Consider the following 19240-nt stretch of genomic DNA (forward strand, 5'->3'; position numbering starts at 1 on the left):
GGTAAATGCTGGTTCTTCCTCCTTCAGATCCGCTCATGGTGTCCAAAGTCCCCAGCATTCTCCAGCCAACCAAGGACAAGGTCTTCAGCGTCAGGACAGGTAGGTCCACACCACAGGGAACCAGAACACCGCCGGGTCAGGCGAAGAACTTTATAACCGTACAGGTATCAGTTTGACACACAAACGGTTCAAAGGTGTTATTTACCCAGAACCAGATTATCTAGAACCTTTCAGGCACAGCCAGGAAATAAAAGCCATAATTCAGCTAATCTGTGGGATTGGATTGTGCCTCCAAAGAGGAGAGTTGCTCTGTGGAAACATCTGAAGGACAGAACCTGCAGACTTGCTGGAGGAGGAGGTGGTCGTCATGGTGATGGAGGGATGCAGCAGAACTTGTCACTGCTGCATTTGCTATTGATCAGAGGTGATTCATGGATTAGAAGTTCCTTCACACATAGATGATGCTTTAATCAGACTAACGTCTGGAGAAGTTCAGGATGTTTGGAGATTATTTCTGAATGAAAACAAAACCATTCAGTTTGATTCATGAGGCTGCAGCTTAGAGGCGTTCTCCGCACCAGGACCAAACCTGTGGAGCACACTTCCGCTATCTGTGAGGCTCTCTCCATCAGCAGCAGTTTCTAACGAGGTTGAAGACCCGCTTTCATGGTTTGGCTTTTAACTCTCTGGGTTAGATGATTTTACTGTTTTTACTTGTTTTGAATTGTCTTTGGTGATTTTATCCATTTTACTGTGCAGCACTTTGGTGGCCAGTGTTGGGGGTAACGCGGTACAAATGTAATTAATTACTGTAATGCATTGCTTTTTGCTGTAATGTGGTAATGTAAGGCATTACAGAGAAAGAAAACAGTAATATTTACTCAGTACAATTGTCAGTAACTCGGTAATTACAATGCATTTTTAAACCCAGAATCAAGATGTGGGTTTCCTAAAAATTTAAATCACGGGAAGCCTGAAAAAAGATCCAGTATCCACATATATGACGTCATTTATGGACTCAGCTTTGCGGGCATTCTATGAGCAGAGAGGACGCGGCGGTAACGGCTCAAATACTCCAGCTGCGTCCTGCGCGCGGCCGCTGTAACATTCACAAAATCGCTCCACCAAAACAAAATAATTTGTTTGTGATCGTTTATATCAGTTCATATTCTCTGGTACTTCATGTACTTTTCAGCTGAGTTCATAATCTGTGCCCCGGTGATTTCAACTCATTGCCGGAGCGCAGCGCCTGTTAAGCTTTTTTTTTTGCGTTCGGTAGATCCCTTTGGCTGATTAGTTGGAAAGTAGGAAATCTAGTTTACAGTTTTTCTGGAAGACGGAGAAAACATGCAGCATGCAGGAAGGTTAGAGAGAGAAAGGGCCGGAAATTATTCAAATAAAATCAAGAAAAAAAGAAAAAAGTAGGTAGATTTATCCCCAATACACATTTTTACCTGCGAAAAGCAACAATATATAAGCATTTAATATTTATACATGTGATAGAATCAGATCACCCCAGAAGTCAGTCCCACATCCAGGGCCGTATCAAGGCATTTGGGGACCAAGGCAAACATAGGCTTGGAGCCCCCACACCTCACTCCTTGCTCAGATAATCTTATGGGCCATTCCCATCTGTACCGGGTCGGCCCGGGCCGGGTAGCGTAGGTTGTTTACATATCTGGGTGGCCTGGTATTTTTCCGGGCCAACCAAGTCTCATTCTCAGCCCTCTTCTCGAGGGGGTCTGCTTCAGGCCGACCAGGGCCAACACACCCACTGCTGACAGCAAATTCACACCTTCCATTAGAGCAAGCCTCTGATTGGTGGGTAGAATCAGCCCACATGGGCTTAAGGCAAGGATGTGTGGAATCAACCGGGCCAGGCTGGGGCCGACTGGAGCAACCCGGCCCGGGCCGACCCGGCACAGATGGGAATGGCCCATAAGATGGCAGCGTGCTGAGAGTACAGATTGTTGTTGCTTTTATTTAATAAACAATCATTTTAAAGCACTGTTATTATATCTGACTGTTTTTAACAGCAACCCTAGCTCAGACACCACATCACCTTCCACATATATGTCATGAGCTCACTGAGCGTCACATGACCAGATTCATATTGAAGTTGTTTTGGTGAAAGTAACTTAAGGTAATGCAAAAGTAGTGTAATGCCTTACATTTTAAAATCAGTAATATTGTAATGTAATGAATTACTTTAAAATGAGGGTAACAAGTAATAAATAATGCATTACAGTTTTGAAGTAACTTGCCCAACACTGTTGGTGGCATGCCTCGTGCCTGTAAGGGGCTCTAGAAATAAAGATGATGATGATGATGATGATGATGATGCAGTTTAAAGTTCCATGACAGATGTTTAAACTGCAGGAGGAGAGATCTCCTGCCAGTGGCTCATTGGTGTTACCATGGCAACCAGCAGTATCTCAGCTATAGAAGCAGACGGGGTTTTCTAAGCTGATACGGATCCATGTCCTGATGGGGTTTTGTTGGTTTTCTGTCAGACTCTGAGGTCAGTCTGGTCTGCAGAGGTCTTCTATCTTTTGTCCTCGGCAATTCTGCCAGCTCCATCTGGTGGACTGTCGACGGGAAGACGGTGGAACAACTCGCCAACAACCGATTCAGTCAAAAGAACAGGTGGGACGTTCTGTTATAACAGGATGACGACAGGACCTAACCTCTCCATTCAGATTCCCACCGTGGTTTCATTTTGCGACCCAGAACCAGTAGAGCTGATCTGATCTGTTCTTCTGTCCGACTGCGGCGTTGCAGCGTGGTGAACAACGACTACGGAGACCGGACGGAGGAGAGTGTCCTGCTGATTCAGGACTTCCAGGCAGAAGATCTGAACCGCGAACTGAACTGCTCTGTGAGGAACTCATTGGGCTTCATGACCCGCAGAGCTCAGCTGGAAAAGGAAGGTAAGGAGGACTCTGATACGGGCGGAAGGGGGAGGAGCTACATTCAGGTGTTAACCTCCAGGTTGTGCACTTCCTCAGTGTCTCTGCCCTCTGTGGAGCTGGGGTGTGGTCTCGGGGTCATTCTGGTGCTGATGCTGCTGCTCTTCGTGGTGTATCATGTCTTCTGGTTGGAGCTGCTGCTGATCTATCGCTCCTGGTTCGGTACTGATGAGCGGCACACAGGTGAGTCCTCCTCGAGATTAGCGACATCATCATTGTCAGTCTCCAACTTCCTGTTTGGATTCTGTTGTCCGATTACCTGGGACTCACCTCTGGGCTGTGAGTGGGCGTGTCTCCAGAGGAGAGATAGGATCGTAAATTCTGACAGAAGGTCCTGGACGGCTTGAAAAGCTCAAAAGTTAGTGAAAAGAAGCTGAAGAGATTAAGCCGTTAGCAGACACGCCCCCTAATTCCGCTTTAGGAACTCTGGTGCTTTCTGTCCGAACAGTTGGGAATTCTCTTCTGAGGTTCTGGTCCAGAGCCTAATGTTCTCTCACTATCACACTCTCTGTGTTTAGATGATAAGGAGTATGACGTATACATCTCGTATGCGAGGAACAGTGAGGAGGAGCAGTTTGTTTTGTCGACGCTACGCAGCGTTCTGGAGAACGAGCTTGGATACTCGGTCTGCATCTTCGACAGAGACAGCCTTCCCGGCGGGAGTGAGTACCAATCCATCAGCTCTCTACCTGGACGGGTTCATCACACTTCCTCATCTACTCATCCATCCTTCCATCCTCCATCTCTCCCTGCAGCCATCACAGATGAGACCCTGAGCTTTGTGGCTCGCAGCCGGCGCCTCCTGGTGGTCATCAGTCCCGGGTACGGTTCTCAGGGCTCCCAGGCTCTGCTGGAGCTCAAGGCTGGCATCGATGGCATGGCGCTAGGCGGGCATCTACGGGTCATCTTGATCCAGTACAAGCCAGTTCAGAGGCAGCGCTGGGTCAGGGAGCTGAGGAGGGCTCGTGTGGCTCTGGCAACAGTCCAGTGGCAGGGGAACAAGTCCAAAGACCTCACGTCCCAGTTCTGGAAGAGGCTTAGGGTGGAGCTTCCTGTGAGGAGAGTCAGCTGCCAAGAGGCATCTCTGATGAGACTCCATAGTCAGAACAGTACCAACTCCCAAACGGGCCTCATCAGCAGCACAGACAAAAACTCAGAGCAGTGGCACATCCAGAACGGTCTCCATGGGGAGGAGCAAAACATCTGGGCAGGGTGATAAGGCTGGAGCTCCTCATGAAAACTTTCACAAAAACACTTTATTACAGAAGCTATTTATTTATTCGTTATGAAGACAGTGTGCCCCTCTGCAGATCCACCGCAGAACATCTTTACCTGCAGAGCTGAGCGCGCACCCCTGCATGTCGGAGGGCCGCTCCACCAGAACCAGAACTGAGTTAGCTGCTATTTGATGATGTCATCAATCTGCTGAAATCCACCCTGAGACCCTTTTCTGTTTGTTTGTTTTAATGCGTGAAGTTGGATCAGAAGCTTCATCTGTGTTCTGGTTGACCCAAATGCTCCTTTAGCATTAGCATGTGTTAGCATGCTAACTAGTTAGCAGCAGCACCGTCACATGAAAACCAACTCCACTTACGTCATCCTCACAAGATCCAAACTCTTCCCAGACTTAAGGTCCAGATGTCTTTTCACAAAAGCCTTCTGGGAATTTCTCCCACTCTGACCTGGGAAACCTCCCAGCTGTGAGGAGGCATCTGCCAGAGCTTTCTGGAGAGGAAGAGGGAGGCGGGGTGCTGCGATGCGTTAAGAGGCATCTCCTAATCAGATCTGTTTACATCTAGCCCAAACGTTAGTTAGGTTTGAGTCGAGGGTTGGATGGAACCGGCGGCACCAGCAGACGGGTTCTAACAGAAACAAGTTGTTGATTCAGACCAGAAGCAGCAGGGGAGTCCAGGTACACAGGTGAGCAAACCATTAGGACCACGCTCGTGTTCCTCCTGCAACGGCTGGTTCTGTTTGCAGAAGCATGAAACAGAACTGGGTTCTGGATGACAAGCTGGACCTAGTCTGGACCACCATCTCAGCTTCCAGAACACGTGAGACCTTCAGAATCCCGAATGGATCTGGGCTGAGAAATATTTGATGTTCTGCGGAAAAATAGTTTTTTAGGGAGGTGCTGGAGAAGGAGATGATTCCTTGTTAAGTCTCAGGGAGTTCTGAAGAAGAAGAAGAAAATATCATTTCTAAAGCGCCTCTCAAGATAAAAATCATGAGGCGCTTCAACAGAAAATCCAGGTTTTTAGAGAGAATTAGATCATTGAGCCGGAAGGACTTATTGTTAACAGAGTAGGTGTTTAATAGAGCCATGCTGAGTGAGGAGGAGGAATCAGAAACTACAGAAACAGCTGGAGTTAGTGGACGTAATTTAGCCGGGTTAGATCCACGGTGTTTATAAAAACCTCTTATGGAGGGAAGAGGAGGAGAAACCACTGAGGAATGAGGATAAACCGACCTTAAAAAACTTGGACGGATGAACCGCGTCGCAACGCGGCCTGGCGGGAATGCGGAAGTAGCGCTCAGGTCACCAAACAAAGGACAAGAAGCTAGAAGATCACGCCGATGTTTACTAGATAAACCACGCTTTAAGAAAAGTCTTATTCTCACCTGGATTCCTGCTCGTTTACCTCTTTTCCTCCGACGTTTTCCTGGGACTGGACAAACATCGCTGGAGGTGCGTAGCTCGGGACCGTCGTTTGGCTCCGGGCCAGTGCGCCACTCAGGTAAACAAACAGGGAGGTACGTCCTCGGTGCATCTCGGGCGATCGTGAACGAACGGAAGGACAAAAGAGTCTGGCGATCATAGGAGATGGTAGCAGGGACACTACTGAGGAGGATCACAGACAGGAGCAAGGTGGAAAAGAGGAGGTTAGTGGAGAAAAGTTTGAAAAAGTGGCCGGTGACTGCGGCTAAGCCAAGCACAGGCGCCATCTTGTTGCTGACTGGAAGCGGTCTTCTGGTGTTGGTTCTGGTTCTTCATCTGAGCCTGAAGGTGGGGCCATTAAACCTGATGAAGTCCTGAAAAGGAGACCAGAGTCTGGAAGGCCTGATCCAGTCTGACAGTAAAGTCCTCATCTCCTCACGTCTTATTAAACGAGGTTCTTTTTGCTTGGGACAAAAAGGTGTTTCTAATTACCTTTATACGTGTTTTGACTGTCGTCTGCAGACCGTGTCCGAAGCAAAAAACCTCGTTTAATATTTAAAAAGAGGACATAACGAAGATTTTAAAGGGTCCTAACATCTTAGTTCTTCCCATCAAAGGCAGGAAGACATGGAGACGAGGAGTCAAGACGCCCTTCAGAACCATCAGAACTGGGTCATCTGAGTGTTTCATAGGAGGGTTCTGCTGTTTCTCACATTCAGTTTATTTATATAACACCAAATCACCATACCATACCATACCATAGTTTATTTATATAACACCAAATCACCATACCATACCATAGTTTATTTATATAACACCAAATCACCATACCATACCATAGTTTATCTATATAACACCAAATCACCATACCATACCATAGTTTATCTATATAACACCAAATCACCATACCATACCATAGTTTATCTATATAACACCAAATCACCATACCATACCATAATTTATTTGTATAACACCAAATCACCATACCATACCATAATTTATTTGTATAACACCAAATCACCATACCATACCATACCATAATTTATTTGTATAACACCAAATCACCATACCATACCATAGTTTATTTATATAACACCAAATCACCATACCATACCATACCATAGTTTATCTATATAACACCAAATCACCATATCATACCATAGTTTATCTATATAACACCAAATCACCATACCATACCATAGTTTATCTATATAACACCAAATCACCATACCATACCATACCATAGTTTATCTATATAACACCAAATCACCATATCATACCATAGTTTATCTATATAACACCAAATCACCATACCATACCATAGTTTATCTATATAACACCAAATCACCATACCATACCATAGTTTATTCATATAACACCAAATCACCATATCATACCATAGTTTATCTATATAACACCAAATCACCATACCATACCATAGTTTATCTATATAACACCAAATCACCATACCATACCATAGTTTATTCATATAACACCAAATCGCCATACCATACCATAGTTTATTCATATAACACCAAATCACCATACCATACCATAGTTTATTTATATAGCACCAAATCACCATACCATACCATAGTTTATTTATATAACACCAAATCACCATACCATACCATAGTTTATTTATATAACACCAAATCACCATACCATACCATGGTTTATTTATATAACACCAAATCACCATACCATACCATACCATAGTTTATCTATATAACACCAAATCACCATACCATACCATGGTTTATTTATATAACACCAAATCGCCATACCATACCATAGTTTATTTATATAACACCAAATCACCATACCATACCATAATTTATTTGTATAACACGAAATCACCGTACCATACCATAGTTTATCTATATAACACCAAATCACCATACCATACCATAGTTCATTCATATAACACCAAATCGCCATACCATACCATAGTTTATCTATATAACACCAAATCACCATATCATACCATAGTTTATCTATATAACACCAAATCACCATACCATACCATAGTTTATTCATATAACACCAAATCGCCATACCATACCATAGTTTATTCATATAACACCAAATCGCCATACCATACCATAGTTTATCTCTATAACACCAAATCACCATACCATACCATAGTTTATCTATATAACACCAAATCACCATACCATACCATAGTTTATCTATATAACACCAAATCACCATACCATACCATAGTTTATCTATATAACACCAAATCACCATACCATACCATAATTTATTTGTATAACACCAAATCACCATACCATACCATAATTTATTTGTATAACACCAAATCACCATACCATACCATACCATAATTTATTTGTATAACACCAAATCACCATACCATACCATAGTTTATTTATATAACACCAAATCACCATACCATACCATACCATAGTTTATCTATATAACACCAAATCACCATATCATACCATAGTTTATCTATATAACACCAAATCACCATACCATACCATAGTTTATCTATATAACACCAAATCACCATACCATACCATACCATAGTTTATCTATATAACACCAAATCACCATATCATACCATAGTTCATCTATATAACACCAAATCACCATACCATACCATAGTTTATCTATATAACACCAAATCACCATACCATACCATAGTTTATTCATATAACACCAAATCGCCATACCATACCATAGTTTATTCATATAACACCAAATCGCCATACCATACCATAGTTTATCTATATAACACCAAATCACCATACCATACCATAGTTTATTTATATAGCACCAAATCACCATACCATACCATAGTTTATTTATATAACACCAAATCACCATACCATACCATAGTTTATTTATATAACACCAAATCACCATACCATACCATGGTTTATTTATATAACACCAAATCACCATACCATACCATAGTTTATCTATATAACACCAAATCACCATACCATACCATGGTTTATTTATATAACACCAAATCGCCATACCATACCATAGTTTATTTATATAACACCAAATCACCATACCATACCATAATTTATTTGTATAACACGAAATCACCGTACCATACCATAGTTTATCTATATAACACCAAATCACCATACCATACCATAGTTCATTCATATAACACCAAATCGCCATACCATACCATAGTTTATCTATATAACACCAAATCACCATATCATACCATAGTTTATCTATATAACACCAAATCACCATACCATACCATAGTTTATCTATATAACACCAAATCACCATACCATACCATAGTTTATTCATATAACACCAAATCGCCATACCATACCATAGTTTATTCATATAACACCAAATCGCCATACCATACCATAGTTTATCTCTATAACACCAAATCACCATACCATACCATAGTTTATCTATATAACACCAAATCACCATACCATACCATAGTTTATTTATATAACACCAAATCACCATACCATACCATGGTTTATTTATATAACACCGAATCACCATACCATACCATACCATAGTTTATCTATATAACACCAAATCACCATACCATACCATGGTTTATTTATATAACACCAAATCACCATACCATACCATGGTTTATTTATATAACACCAAATCACCATACCATACCATACCATAGTTTATCTATATAACACCAAATCACCATACCATACCATGGTTTATTTATATAACACCAAATCCCCATACCATACCATACCATAGTTTATCTATATAACACCAAATCACCATACAATACCATGGTTTATTTATATAACACCAAATCGCCATACCATACCATAGTTTATTTATATAACACCAAATCACCATACCATGGTTTATTTATGCAGCACCAAATCACCATACCATACCATAGTTTATTTATATAACACCAAATCACCATACCATACCATAATTTATTTGTATAACACCAAATCACCGTACCATACCATAGTTTATCTATATAACACCAAATCACCATACCATACCATAGTTTATTCATATAACACCAAATCGCCATACCATACCATAGTTTATTCATATAACACCAAATCGCCATATCATACCATACCATGGTTTATTTGTATAGCACATTTAAAACGCAGCATGGGAGCTGCCCAAAGAGCTGCACAGGCTAAATCAAAACGCGAACATTCTAAGGAACTAAAACAAAAGATAAAAATACCAGTCAAAAGCAGATAAAACATGATGAATACTAAGAACACATTAAAACACTAAAACGAGTCACTGTCTAAAAGCCAAATCGTAGAAGTGGGTCTTTAAACGAGATTTAAAAACGGCCAGTGATGGAGCCTGCCGAACTCCAATGGGCAACGAGTTCCGCAGCTTTGGGGCCGCGTGCACAAATGCTCGTTCACCCCGCGATTTGTATTGCGTCCGTGGCGTACACAGCAGCAAAAGGTCAGCCGACCTCAAGGTGCACGTGGGTACACATGGAGAGAGCAGGTCAGAGAGATAGGGAGGGGCCAGGTCGTTGAGTGATTTAAATACAAAAGTCATTAACTTAAACTGTACCCTGAAAATGACAGGGAGCCAGTAAAGAAGTTCCAGGACAGGGGTAATACGACTACGTCGGTGTGCATTCGTCAAGAACCTGGCAGCAGCGTTCTGGACGACCTGCAGCCGATTCAGGGCAGAGACCGGAACACCAACGAGGAGGGCGTTTGCGTAGTCAAGGCGAGAGGTAATGAAGGCATGGACAACTGGCTCCAAATGCCTCCGTTTCAGGAGGCGAGTCAGGCAGCGAAGCTGATAAAAGCAAGACCTCACTACGGAGTTTATCTGTGGGGCCATTGTGAGTTCAGCATCCAGCTTTACCCCGAGACTTGTCACACGCTGTTTGGGGTTAAGGGTTAAGAGGTCACAAACGGGGTGAGAGCCATGGTGGTTGCGGGGGTCAAAAACAATAAACTCAGACTTCTTTTCATTTAACTTTAAGAAGTTGGATGCCAGCCAGCCCTTCACGTCATCTAAACATGCAGCCAACCGCGAGCCTGCATTCTTCTCATCCATTTCTATAAATCACAACTAGAACTGTCTCAAGGCACTTCACAAAGTAAACATTCCAATTCAGTTCAGTTCATTTAGCCAATTAGTTCAGTTTCCTTTTTAAAAAATCCAGCAGGTTGCTTCGAGTCGGTGACTTGTGTCAGAGACTTCACAGCAATCCTCATGGAGAGGAAAACTCCCTTTTAGCAGGAGGAAACCTCCAGAGGATCCTTGCTCAGTATAAGCAGCTGTGCAAACCAGATAAACAGCAAAATATTGATGTTTAAATCATTTAAACAGTCGATCAGTGCATCTGTCTCATCTGGACTCACTCAGAACGTTTCCTCCGGATTCAGAGAAGACAAGGAAAGGAGACCAGGGGAGGCGCCTGCGGGACCGAAGGTTAGCTGACTTCTCCTGGTTCTCCTCATCAGGACCATAAACCATTTCCATCTCTGCCATCGCCACTGGGAGGGATGAAATCAGACCTTTTGACTCGTGTTTGCTCTGCTGATTCATTTTGAACATGTAATCCTGAATGTTTTCCTGACTGCTGCGTCACGTCTTGTTCCCTCACTTCCTGTGGGGGAAACCTGCTTTAGCACGTCACCGAGGCTTGGACGTGCATCCACTTTTAACATTTTTTATTGGTGCATTTGAAATGACTTGTGACATTTAAAAGGACAACCAGAGCACAGAACATACGGAAACAAGTGTTTGGTTATTTATTTAATGTAGTGAAACTTCTTGGTGATAAAACTGACACGGATGAAAGTCTAATTATTTTTGGTTTTAATGGATCCACATTCAAAGGAAGTTCGTTATCTAGGTCAAAGATTTCTTTTTTTCTGTATTATTTTCATTTGAATTAAAATAACATTTTACTTTAAAGGGGACATGCACCGTTTTTAATCAAGTTATAACAGTTTTATGTCAACATAAAACACATTTATAAAGTTATGAAAAATAGAAAAAGTGCTGGAAGTGCTGCAGGGGTGTGAGAAATTTTATCTGGTGCTCTTCAGCCAAGGGATCCACATAAATGTCGGCAAAAGGACATCTGAGGCACTCAAGAGATCAAAAATAAAAAGTCTTTATTAGTACATGGCTCAAATAGTTTAAAACATAAATGCCGACGCGTTTCAGCCCACAGGGCCTTCGTCAGGCCTCACAATGTTTGTATGTTCTCTCACTTTCATCTTAAGAAGGCTAATCAGTGACACCTGCTGAAGTTGGGCAGGTAGACAGCGTTATGATTGGATGACCAGTATAACACAAAAAAACTTTAACATCTAAACAATCCTATTGTGAGGATGAATACTTACAAATATTAAATTTCACTTATAGAATTTGAGAAAAAATTATAAATATGGTACACAGATGGTAAGAAAACATGAGATTATAAATAAGGAGCGAAGTCTAATTCTCCAGTAAGACCTGGGAAATTAGTAGCTTTTAGTGTGTAAATCCAAAATGATTCTCTTTGCAAGAGATTTTTAAGCCTATCTCCTCTAATTGAATGTTTTATATGTTCAATCCCTGTGATTTTAAGAGAGTTGCAGCTTCCATGATTTGTGTCTTTATAATGCACTGCCATAGAATATAGAGGATTACCAGATCTGATTGCTTGTTTGTGTTCTGCAAGTCTTGCTTTTAACCATCGACATATAAATATTGGACAATGAGTTTCCATAGGCTCCAATAATACATTTTTGTGCTAAAATGGGAGGTGGCCACCAACGCCATTTTGACCGTGCCACAGGTTCCGTCAAGCCCAGGCAATTCCATAAAAGGGAAGAGAGGTGGAGCTGAGGGTGGGGCTGTAAGGCTGGGATCAACTGACGACACCCGGTCTAACTAGCTACAAGCTTACCTGAAGCTAACCCAAAGCTAACACGGAGGTGGGAGCTAAGCTAACGGAGGTAGCAACCTAGCTACAACTGGAGTTAACTGTGCACATCACCAGAGCTTCTGAGTCAGAGATACGCCGGGCTGACCGCTGGGTAAAACCAGGTGGAACACAGAGGTCTCCGAGACCTCCACAAGCCGGCAGCCGCACAGCAGACAAGCGCCGCTGTGATCTGAGATGTGCAGAGCTGCCGCTGGGGAGAACCTGGTGCAAAGGTTTCCATCCCAGATCTCCACAAGCCGGCAGCCCACGCAGCAGACAGAAGCCGCGATCAGACAGAGATGCGCCGAGCTGCGGGGAGGGGAGAACGGGTGGAAAACATCGGTCTCCCAAGAGCTCCACAAGCTGATAGTGGGAACCCAGCTCCACCAACATGTTATATTTCAACCCATTTTCTAAAGTGCAGCATTATGTTAAATGCACTGGGTTTTACCCTATTACATTTACATTTCATGGTTAAACAGTACATGTTAAAATCTAAGCTCAGCTCGGCAGTGACCTAAAATACATGAATATAATTTTACTTACTTTATGACGGTGGCACAGGAGTTAAGTGCTCGCCCCTTAGTCAGAAGGTTGCCGGTTCGAGCCCCGCTCAGTCTGTCGCTGTCGTTGTGTTCTTGGGCAAGACACTTAACCCACGTTGCCTGCTGGTGGTGGTCGGAGGGACTGGTGGCGCCAGTGCTCGGCAGCCTCGCCTCTGTCAGTGCGCCCAGCTGTGGCTACATCGTAGCTCATCCCCACCAGCATGTGAATGTGTGTGTGAATGGGTGAATGACTGATTGTGTTGTAAAGCGCCTTGGGGGGTTCCAGGACTCTAGAAGGCGCTATATCAAATACAGGCCATTTACATTTTACCGAAAAAAAATGACGTGGAGACTCCTTGGACGCTCTATTAGTGCAATTAATGCCACAGCAAGTCATTTTGTCCAACAATTGCACAAAAATATCCAAACAAGAATACACAAACACAGAGACTCAAAATCCCGGAACAGTTTCCAGGCCAGACCGAGGCTCTACTGAGGCCTTTCCACGGAGCTAGCTCTGTGGTCACGTGGGTCTGATGCTCATTAATTATACAGAATTTTAGACTCTTAATACACTTAAACAGAAGAGTGAGAAAAAAATGCACCCCCCTCAGAGTTGTCATGAGTGTAAACTAGATCATTTAAACCAAAAACATGTTTTGGTACCAGGCTGTAAACATGTTTATTTCTGCTGTGAAATTGGTATTTTTAACATGGGAGTCAATGAGGATTTGCTCGCTCCTGACACCAGCCCCTAGTGGATGAGGGTGGAACTGCAATTTTTGGTACTTCAGGGTTTGTCTCAATTTTTGAGCCGCATTGTGGGGGCTTGGTTTTAACTTACGTTTAGTTCTCCCAATATGGAAGCAACCACAAGGGCATTCTAGTCTGTAGACCACGAACGAAGTATTACAAGTGATGAATGAATCAGTGTAAAAAGTACGTCCTGTGAAAACATCAGCAAAACAATTAGTATTAGTCATGTCACAGTGAACACAATTTCCACATTTATAGTTGCCTTTTCGAGTTGATAACCACGTTTTTTGTTGCTGTGAAGGAAGGTGACTTTGAACAAGCTGATCATTTAATGTTGGGGCTCGTCTGAAGCCGATAGTAGGAGTATCTGGGAGAGCTTCCCTAAGAATACTGTCGCTTTTCAGTATGTCCCAGTTTTTTGTAATTAGTTTTTTTGATCTTGTTGGCTTGATCACTGAATTGGGTCACAAATTTTATATATTTTGTATATTCCTAGTTGGGACGCTGCCCCCGCGACCCGGACCTGGATAAGCGGAGGAAGACGACGACGACGATTTATAATCTCATGTTTTCTTACCGTCTGTGTACCATATTTATAATTTTTTCTCAAATTCTATAAGTGAAATGTAATATTTGTAAGTGTTCATCCTTACAATAGGATTGTTTAGATGTTAAAGTTTTTTGTGTTATACTGGTCATCCAATCATAACACTGTCTACCTGCCCAACTTCAGCAGGTGTCACTGATTAGCCTTCTTAACATGAAAGTGAGAGAACATACAAACATTGTGAGCCCTGACGAAGGCCCTGTGGGCTGAAGTGCGTCGGCATTTATGTTTTTAACTATTTGAGCCATGTACTAATAAAGGCTTTTTATTTTTGATCTCCTGAGAGCCTCAGATCTCCTTTTGCCAACATTTATGAAGTTATTTGCCCCAAATCCCTCTGACGTTAAGCAATCTCTGTTTTATTCTTGACATTTTCAGTACCTTCCAGAAAGAACCATTTTAAAGCTTTGTCACTTTAAAAAATCAACCTGGAACTGGCCACACCCACCCATGTTCTGATTGGCTGCTATGGTCAAATCCCAATACTCACACTTCCACCCTTGCACCCTTCAATTGCCCGATCCCGACCAGGGGAGCGAGTGTGTAGGGTGTCCCGATTCTCAAGTGTGGAGGTCGATCACGCCCCTTTTATGCACTTGATCCACACTTCACCCAAGTCTGCATCGATGCCACCTTGGGTGAAAGGTATTACCCACAATACACTGCTGCGGAAGAAAAGACTCGAGTTCCTTTTCTGAAAATATGTATTTTCTATTAGTTGATGCTCTAAAACTTTTAGACAAAGCAGCAACAAATGTCAGTTTATTTCAAATAATTGTTTGAAAGTTGTTGATAAAGGTTTTTAAAGAAAGAATCACAGTGAACGGCATCCCAACGTGCATTGCGGTCGATGACACAATGCTCCCCATCTCAATTCTGCAATTATTTGCGCACTTGTGTACCACGCACTCGAAACCCTGCAGCGCACTTTCTCCAAGTGCACTTTGCTGAAGACCGCAGGGTGCAGTGCGAGTGTTGAGATTGGGCCTACGAAATGAGGAGCTTGGATATCTGGGAGGGGCTCAGAGTAGAGCTGCTGCTCCTCTTGCGTGGACTGGTCTGGTTGGTTTTTAATTAGTTTTTTCATTGTGACATCACAATCAGGAACTTTTTGAAATGGCTCATTTTGGGCACACAAGTCCTGACGCCAAATGCTGAGGGAAGACGGATGTTTTTTTATTTATGATTGGAGTGTGTAGAGAGACAAAGGTGAGTTTTGCACATGTCCTCTTTAAAGAAATCTTCTGATTATCTGAAAAACTGGAGGTTTTATAATCCTGTTGTAAGAACGATTAATTAAAACCGTAAAATCTGTGTTTTGTTTTCTGGCTCTGCTTTACCAGATTTATCCGAGTCCATCCTCCATTTGATGAGGAGAAGCCGCCGCCTCGTCTTCGTCCTAAGTCCAGACTTCCCTGCAGAAAAGAGCTTGAGCCTCCATGAGGGCCGTCTGGGCCTGTATCTTCAGCAAATCCACCAGGCCTCCATTGTGGCTGTGATTTATTGCTCCGTTAGTAAACTGCACAGCGTGGAGGTGGCTCAGCTCCGCCAGTCCTCCACCTGCAGGGTGACGTGGCGGGGAGGTCGGTCGGAACCGAGGCACTCCCGTTTCTGGCTGAGGCTGCAACTGGCTCTGCCGGTCCGGCCACTCGCTCTGGGCAGGAGGCTGATTGACAGCACTTCATCTCACTCGGATCTGGCTGCCCTGGCCCTGCACAGAGCCCACCGACTCCAGAACAGGACTGGGACGACCAATCAGAGCCACATCAACGAAAAAGCTTCAGCCGATCAAATCCGCAGGGGCAGAAGGACCCTGCCTAGAGGGCGACCCAGAGTGAGGAGGGTGGTGGGGTCCCAGTACAGCAGAAGATGTTCAGGATGCACTGGGTTCACGAGCCAGGTGGAGGGAGGACGAGCGGAGCTTAGAGTGGAGACAGAGGTGCAGCAGGTGCCATGTGATGCAGAATCAACCCAGATCCCGGACTCTGCCTACAATACTGACTACACTTCTAACCATGCCCCTTTAGCAGGCCCCACCCACTTCAACAGTCAACAAGAGGAAGCGGGTAGCGTCATCAAGCAACAGCAGGTGACTGGTGCCAGCCTGTCAGAGGAAACTGTGGGCAGAAAAGAGGGATCCACTTGTGGGGAAGATGCCACATGCCCTGTCCCTGTGGAAGACCCCAACTGATACCCAATCACAAACCTCGCACTCAGTGGCGACTCCAGAAATGTTTTTCTGCAGGTGCTATGAAGGAGCTAGTCTTTTTATTGCGGGCGCTATGAAGGAAGTGGTCCTATTGTTCTCTAAAACACCTTCAACACTAGCAGATACACATGCGTGCACAACACCTCAACAACACCTGAAACAATCATTAATATACATCATAAACTTATGAACAATCGCTGACTTTTCCATGAAATCATAAACACATACAGCCACACAGAAAACCGTCTATAGTGTTGCAAGGTTAGCTAACGTTAGTGTTAGCATTTCCAGCGGCAACACCCTGGACTGCTGCGGCGGTTGAGGGTTGACTCTCTTCATCCAGATCTGTAGGTTTTTGTGGGTCTGAGATCACTTCCAAACATTCATTCGTTTCTGACTGAACCCGTGGACATGTGGTCAACAAAAACGATCCATCTTACCACTAGCTCTACCTCTCACTCGTTCACAAGTGGAAAATTAGGTCAAAGGTTAACATCAATTTCCTGTTTTGGTTTAAGTTTTTACTATCTATATGTTAATTTACTGATTATTTTTGTTTTGTTTGTTAAATATTATCACATCCACACGTTCAATTAAAATTAAATTGTAAAAAAAAAAATCTAATATTTACTTGGGGGTGCTATGGGGGTGCAATGACTAATCCAGGGGTAGCTATAGCACCCCCTAGCGCCCCCCCTGGCGCCGCCACTGCTAGTCGCACTGCGCCCCGCGGTCTTCTGTGAAGTGCACTTGGAGGAACGCACAGCACGGCTTCGAGTGAGTGTTACACAGGTATACAAACAAATGCCAGATTGGGGCGGGGAGCACTTCATCATTGACTGCGCTGCACACCAGGATGCCGGCTGCTGTGCTACATAAAAACAAAATCTTTGACAACAGTTATCTGAAATAAATGTACATGTTGAGTAAATGTCATTGTTGCTTTGTCTAAAACATTCAGAGTATCAACTAATCGTCCTAAAATGAACTAATTTCAGTTGAAAACGCATATTTTCAGAAAAGGCACATGAGCCTTTTTTCCCAAAAGCAATGGATTGTGGGTAACACCCTTCGCCCAAGTTGGCATCATGTGGACTTGGGTGAAGTGCGGATCAAGGGCGCAAATGGGCCGTGATCAACTTTTGCACTTGAGAATCGGGACACCCTACGCTGTCACGCTCCTGTGGAAGTGCAAGTATTGGGATTGGGCCTAAATCTCAGAGCAATGCTGCGTTCAAGTCATGTGGGAAACAAGAGCCACGAACAAAAACCTAACAACAGCCTTACCTGCAGTCACTCCTCAAGGTGGCGCTGTAGAAACGCTGGAAGAACCCTCTGGTTGGACAGTTTCGGGTTTAGTCTTTGACCTTTCAGCCAAGGAAAAGCAGATTCCCTTTAACTTGTGTCAGATCATTTTCTAAAAGTTTGGTTTATCAGATAATCAGGAATGTTTCTGCATGCCAGCTGGAAGGATCTGAGGAACACATTTAACTTCAGAACTTTCGGATGTTTCACCTGCAGAAAAGTGTCAGAATTTAAACAGTTTGTGTGAAACTGGACTAAAAAACCCAAAAATGTGAATAGTGATATTGTATTCTTACATGTTTTCTGTACCAAGCCTTCTGTGATGAAAAATAAAATATGTTCAGTTTAGATCAGAAATATTCCAGCTGATGAATATGTGGAGTTTAATCCAATCTAAAACCAGACTCCCAAAGAAATCAGGTTTTAATCCAGATCTCCATCAGAGTGGCTGAAGGTCCTTCACTGATCCCATCAGGTGGACTGCTGAAGCATGAGTTCCAGATGAGCTGAGAGCCCAAAAAGAAAAGTCCAAAACAAGAGCTGGTGGTCCCGAAACCCCGGAGATCCAGGTCTGGAATGTGTTTTTGCAAGAGCTGGAAACTGGACCTCGATCATTTGAACGTTTCTGACTAACATCTCGTGGAGTCCGGTTAGCTAACGTGACCTGAACAACTCAGAATTCTCAAACACATCTGGATGAACATCTGTCAAACCCAATCAAGATGGCCGCCACAGCGGTCCTACATGAAGCCGAGAGGTGTGACAGCCAACGGAGACGATCCTACAGAAACTGCTGATGTGAACTCCTTTGGTGAAGGGCAGAATTTTTGTTTTTATCATCTGCTGTAGTCCAGATGTTTTAAGCCTATTCTGTTAAATTCTGACATAATTATAAGATTCTTATAACTTTGGGACGTTTTCTCGGAGCACAGCACCCTCTGCTGGTAGAATCGGGTTTAACCTTCGAATCAAACTGTTGACACGTCACAATAAAAATGTAAATTTTGAGTTAGAGCTGCAGGTTTTTTTTTTTTACTTACTTGTTTGAACATCAGAGGAAAACAGTAAAGATCTGAGCTGAATGACCTAAAACCTGAAGAATTACAGTCTGAACGCCAAAGGAGGAAGGGGTTGTGTTTCATTCCGCTTGTTCTAACAGAACCTGCAGGTTTCTGCTGATTCATCAGAACTCGTCCTCCTTGGCTGGAGCCATTAATCCTGCTCCTGAGAGGTTTTTAAACACCAACAGCTGCAGCAGGAGGACCAGCGTGTCCTCT

The 19240-nt window shown here is 43.3% G+C and overlaps 2 protein-coding genes across 2 annotated transcripts in view; both read left to right on the forward strand.

Annotated features, from left to right (window-relative positions):
• The window catches only part of il1rap (interleukin 1 receptor accessory protein), a 27989-nt gene extending 12226 nt beyond the window's left edge, over positions 1-15763 (forward strand). The window contains exons 7-12 of the mRNA XM_054742369.2: positions 28-99; positions 2514-2646; positions 2782-2930; positions 3009-3152; positions 3488-3631; positions 3725-15763. Of these exons, the coding sequence (XP_054598344.1) occupies positions 28-99; positions 2514-2646; positions 2782-2930; positions 3009-3152; positions 3488-3631; positions 3725-4185 (1103 nt within the window). The 3' untranslated portion in view covers positions 4186-15763. The remainder of the gene's footprint in view (positions 1-27; positions 100-2513; positions 2647-2781; positions 2931-3008; positions 3153-3487; positions 3632-3724) is intronic.
• On the forward strand, positions 4800-19184 carry LOC107379883 (uncharacterized). The gene is made up of 2 exons (XM_054742371.2): positions 4800-4889; positions 15793-19184. The coding sequence occupies exon 2, from the start codon at positions 15819-15821 to the stop codon at positions 16638-16640; it is 822 nt and encodes a 273-aa protein (XP_054598346.1). The 5' UTR covers positions 4800-4889; positions 15793-15818; the 3' UTR covers positions 16641-19184.
• Positions 19185-19240: the final 56 nt, after the last annotated feature.

Source organism: Nothobranchius furzeri, chromosome 13 (assembly GCF_043380555.1).
Source record: "Nothobranchius furzeri strain GRZ-AD chromosome 13, NfurGRZ-RIMD1, whole genome shotgun sequence".
NCBI classification, from domain to species: domain Eukaryota; kingdom Metazoa; phylum Chordata; class Actinopteri; order Cyprinodontiformes; family Nothobranchiidae; genus Nothobranchius; species Nothobranchius furzeri.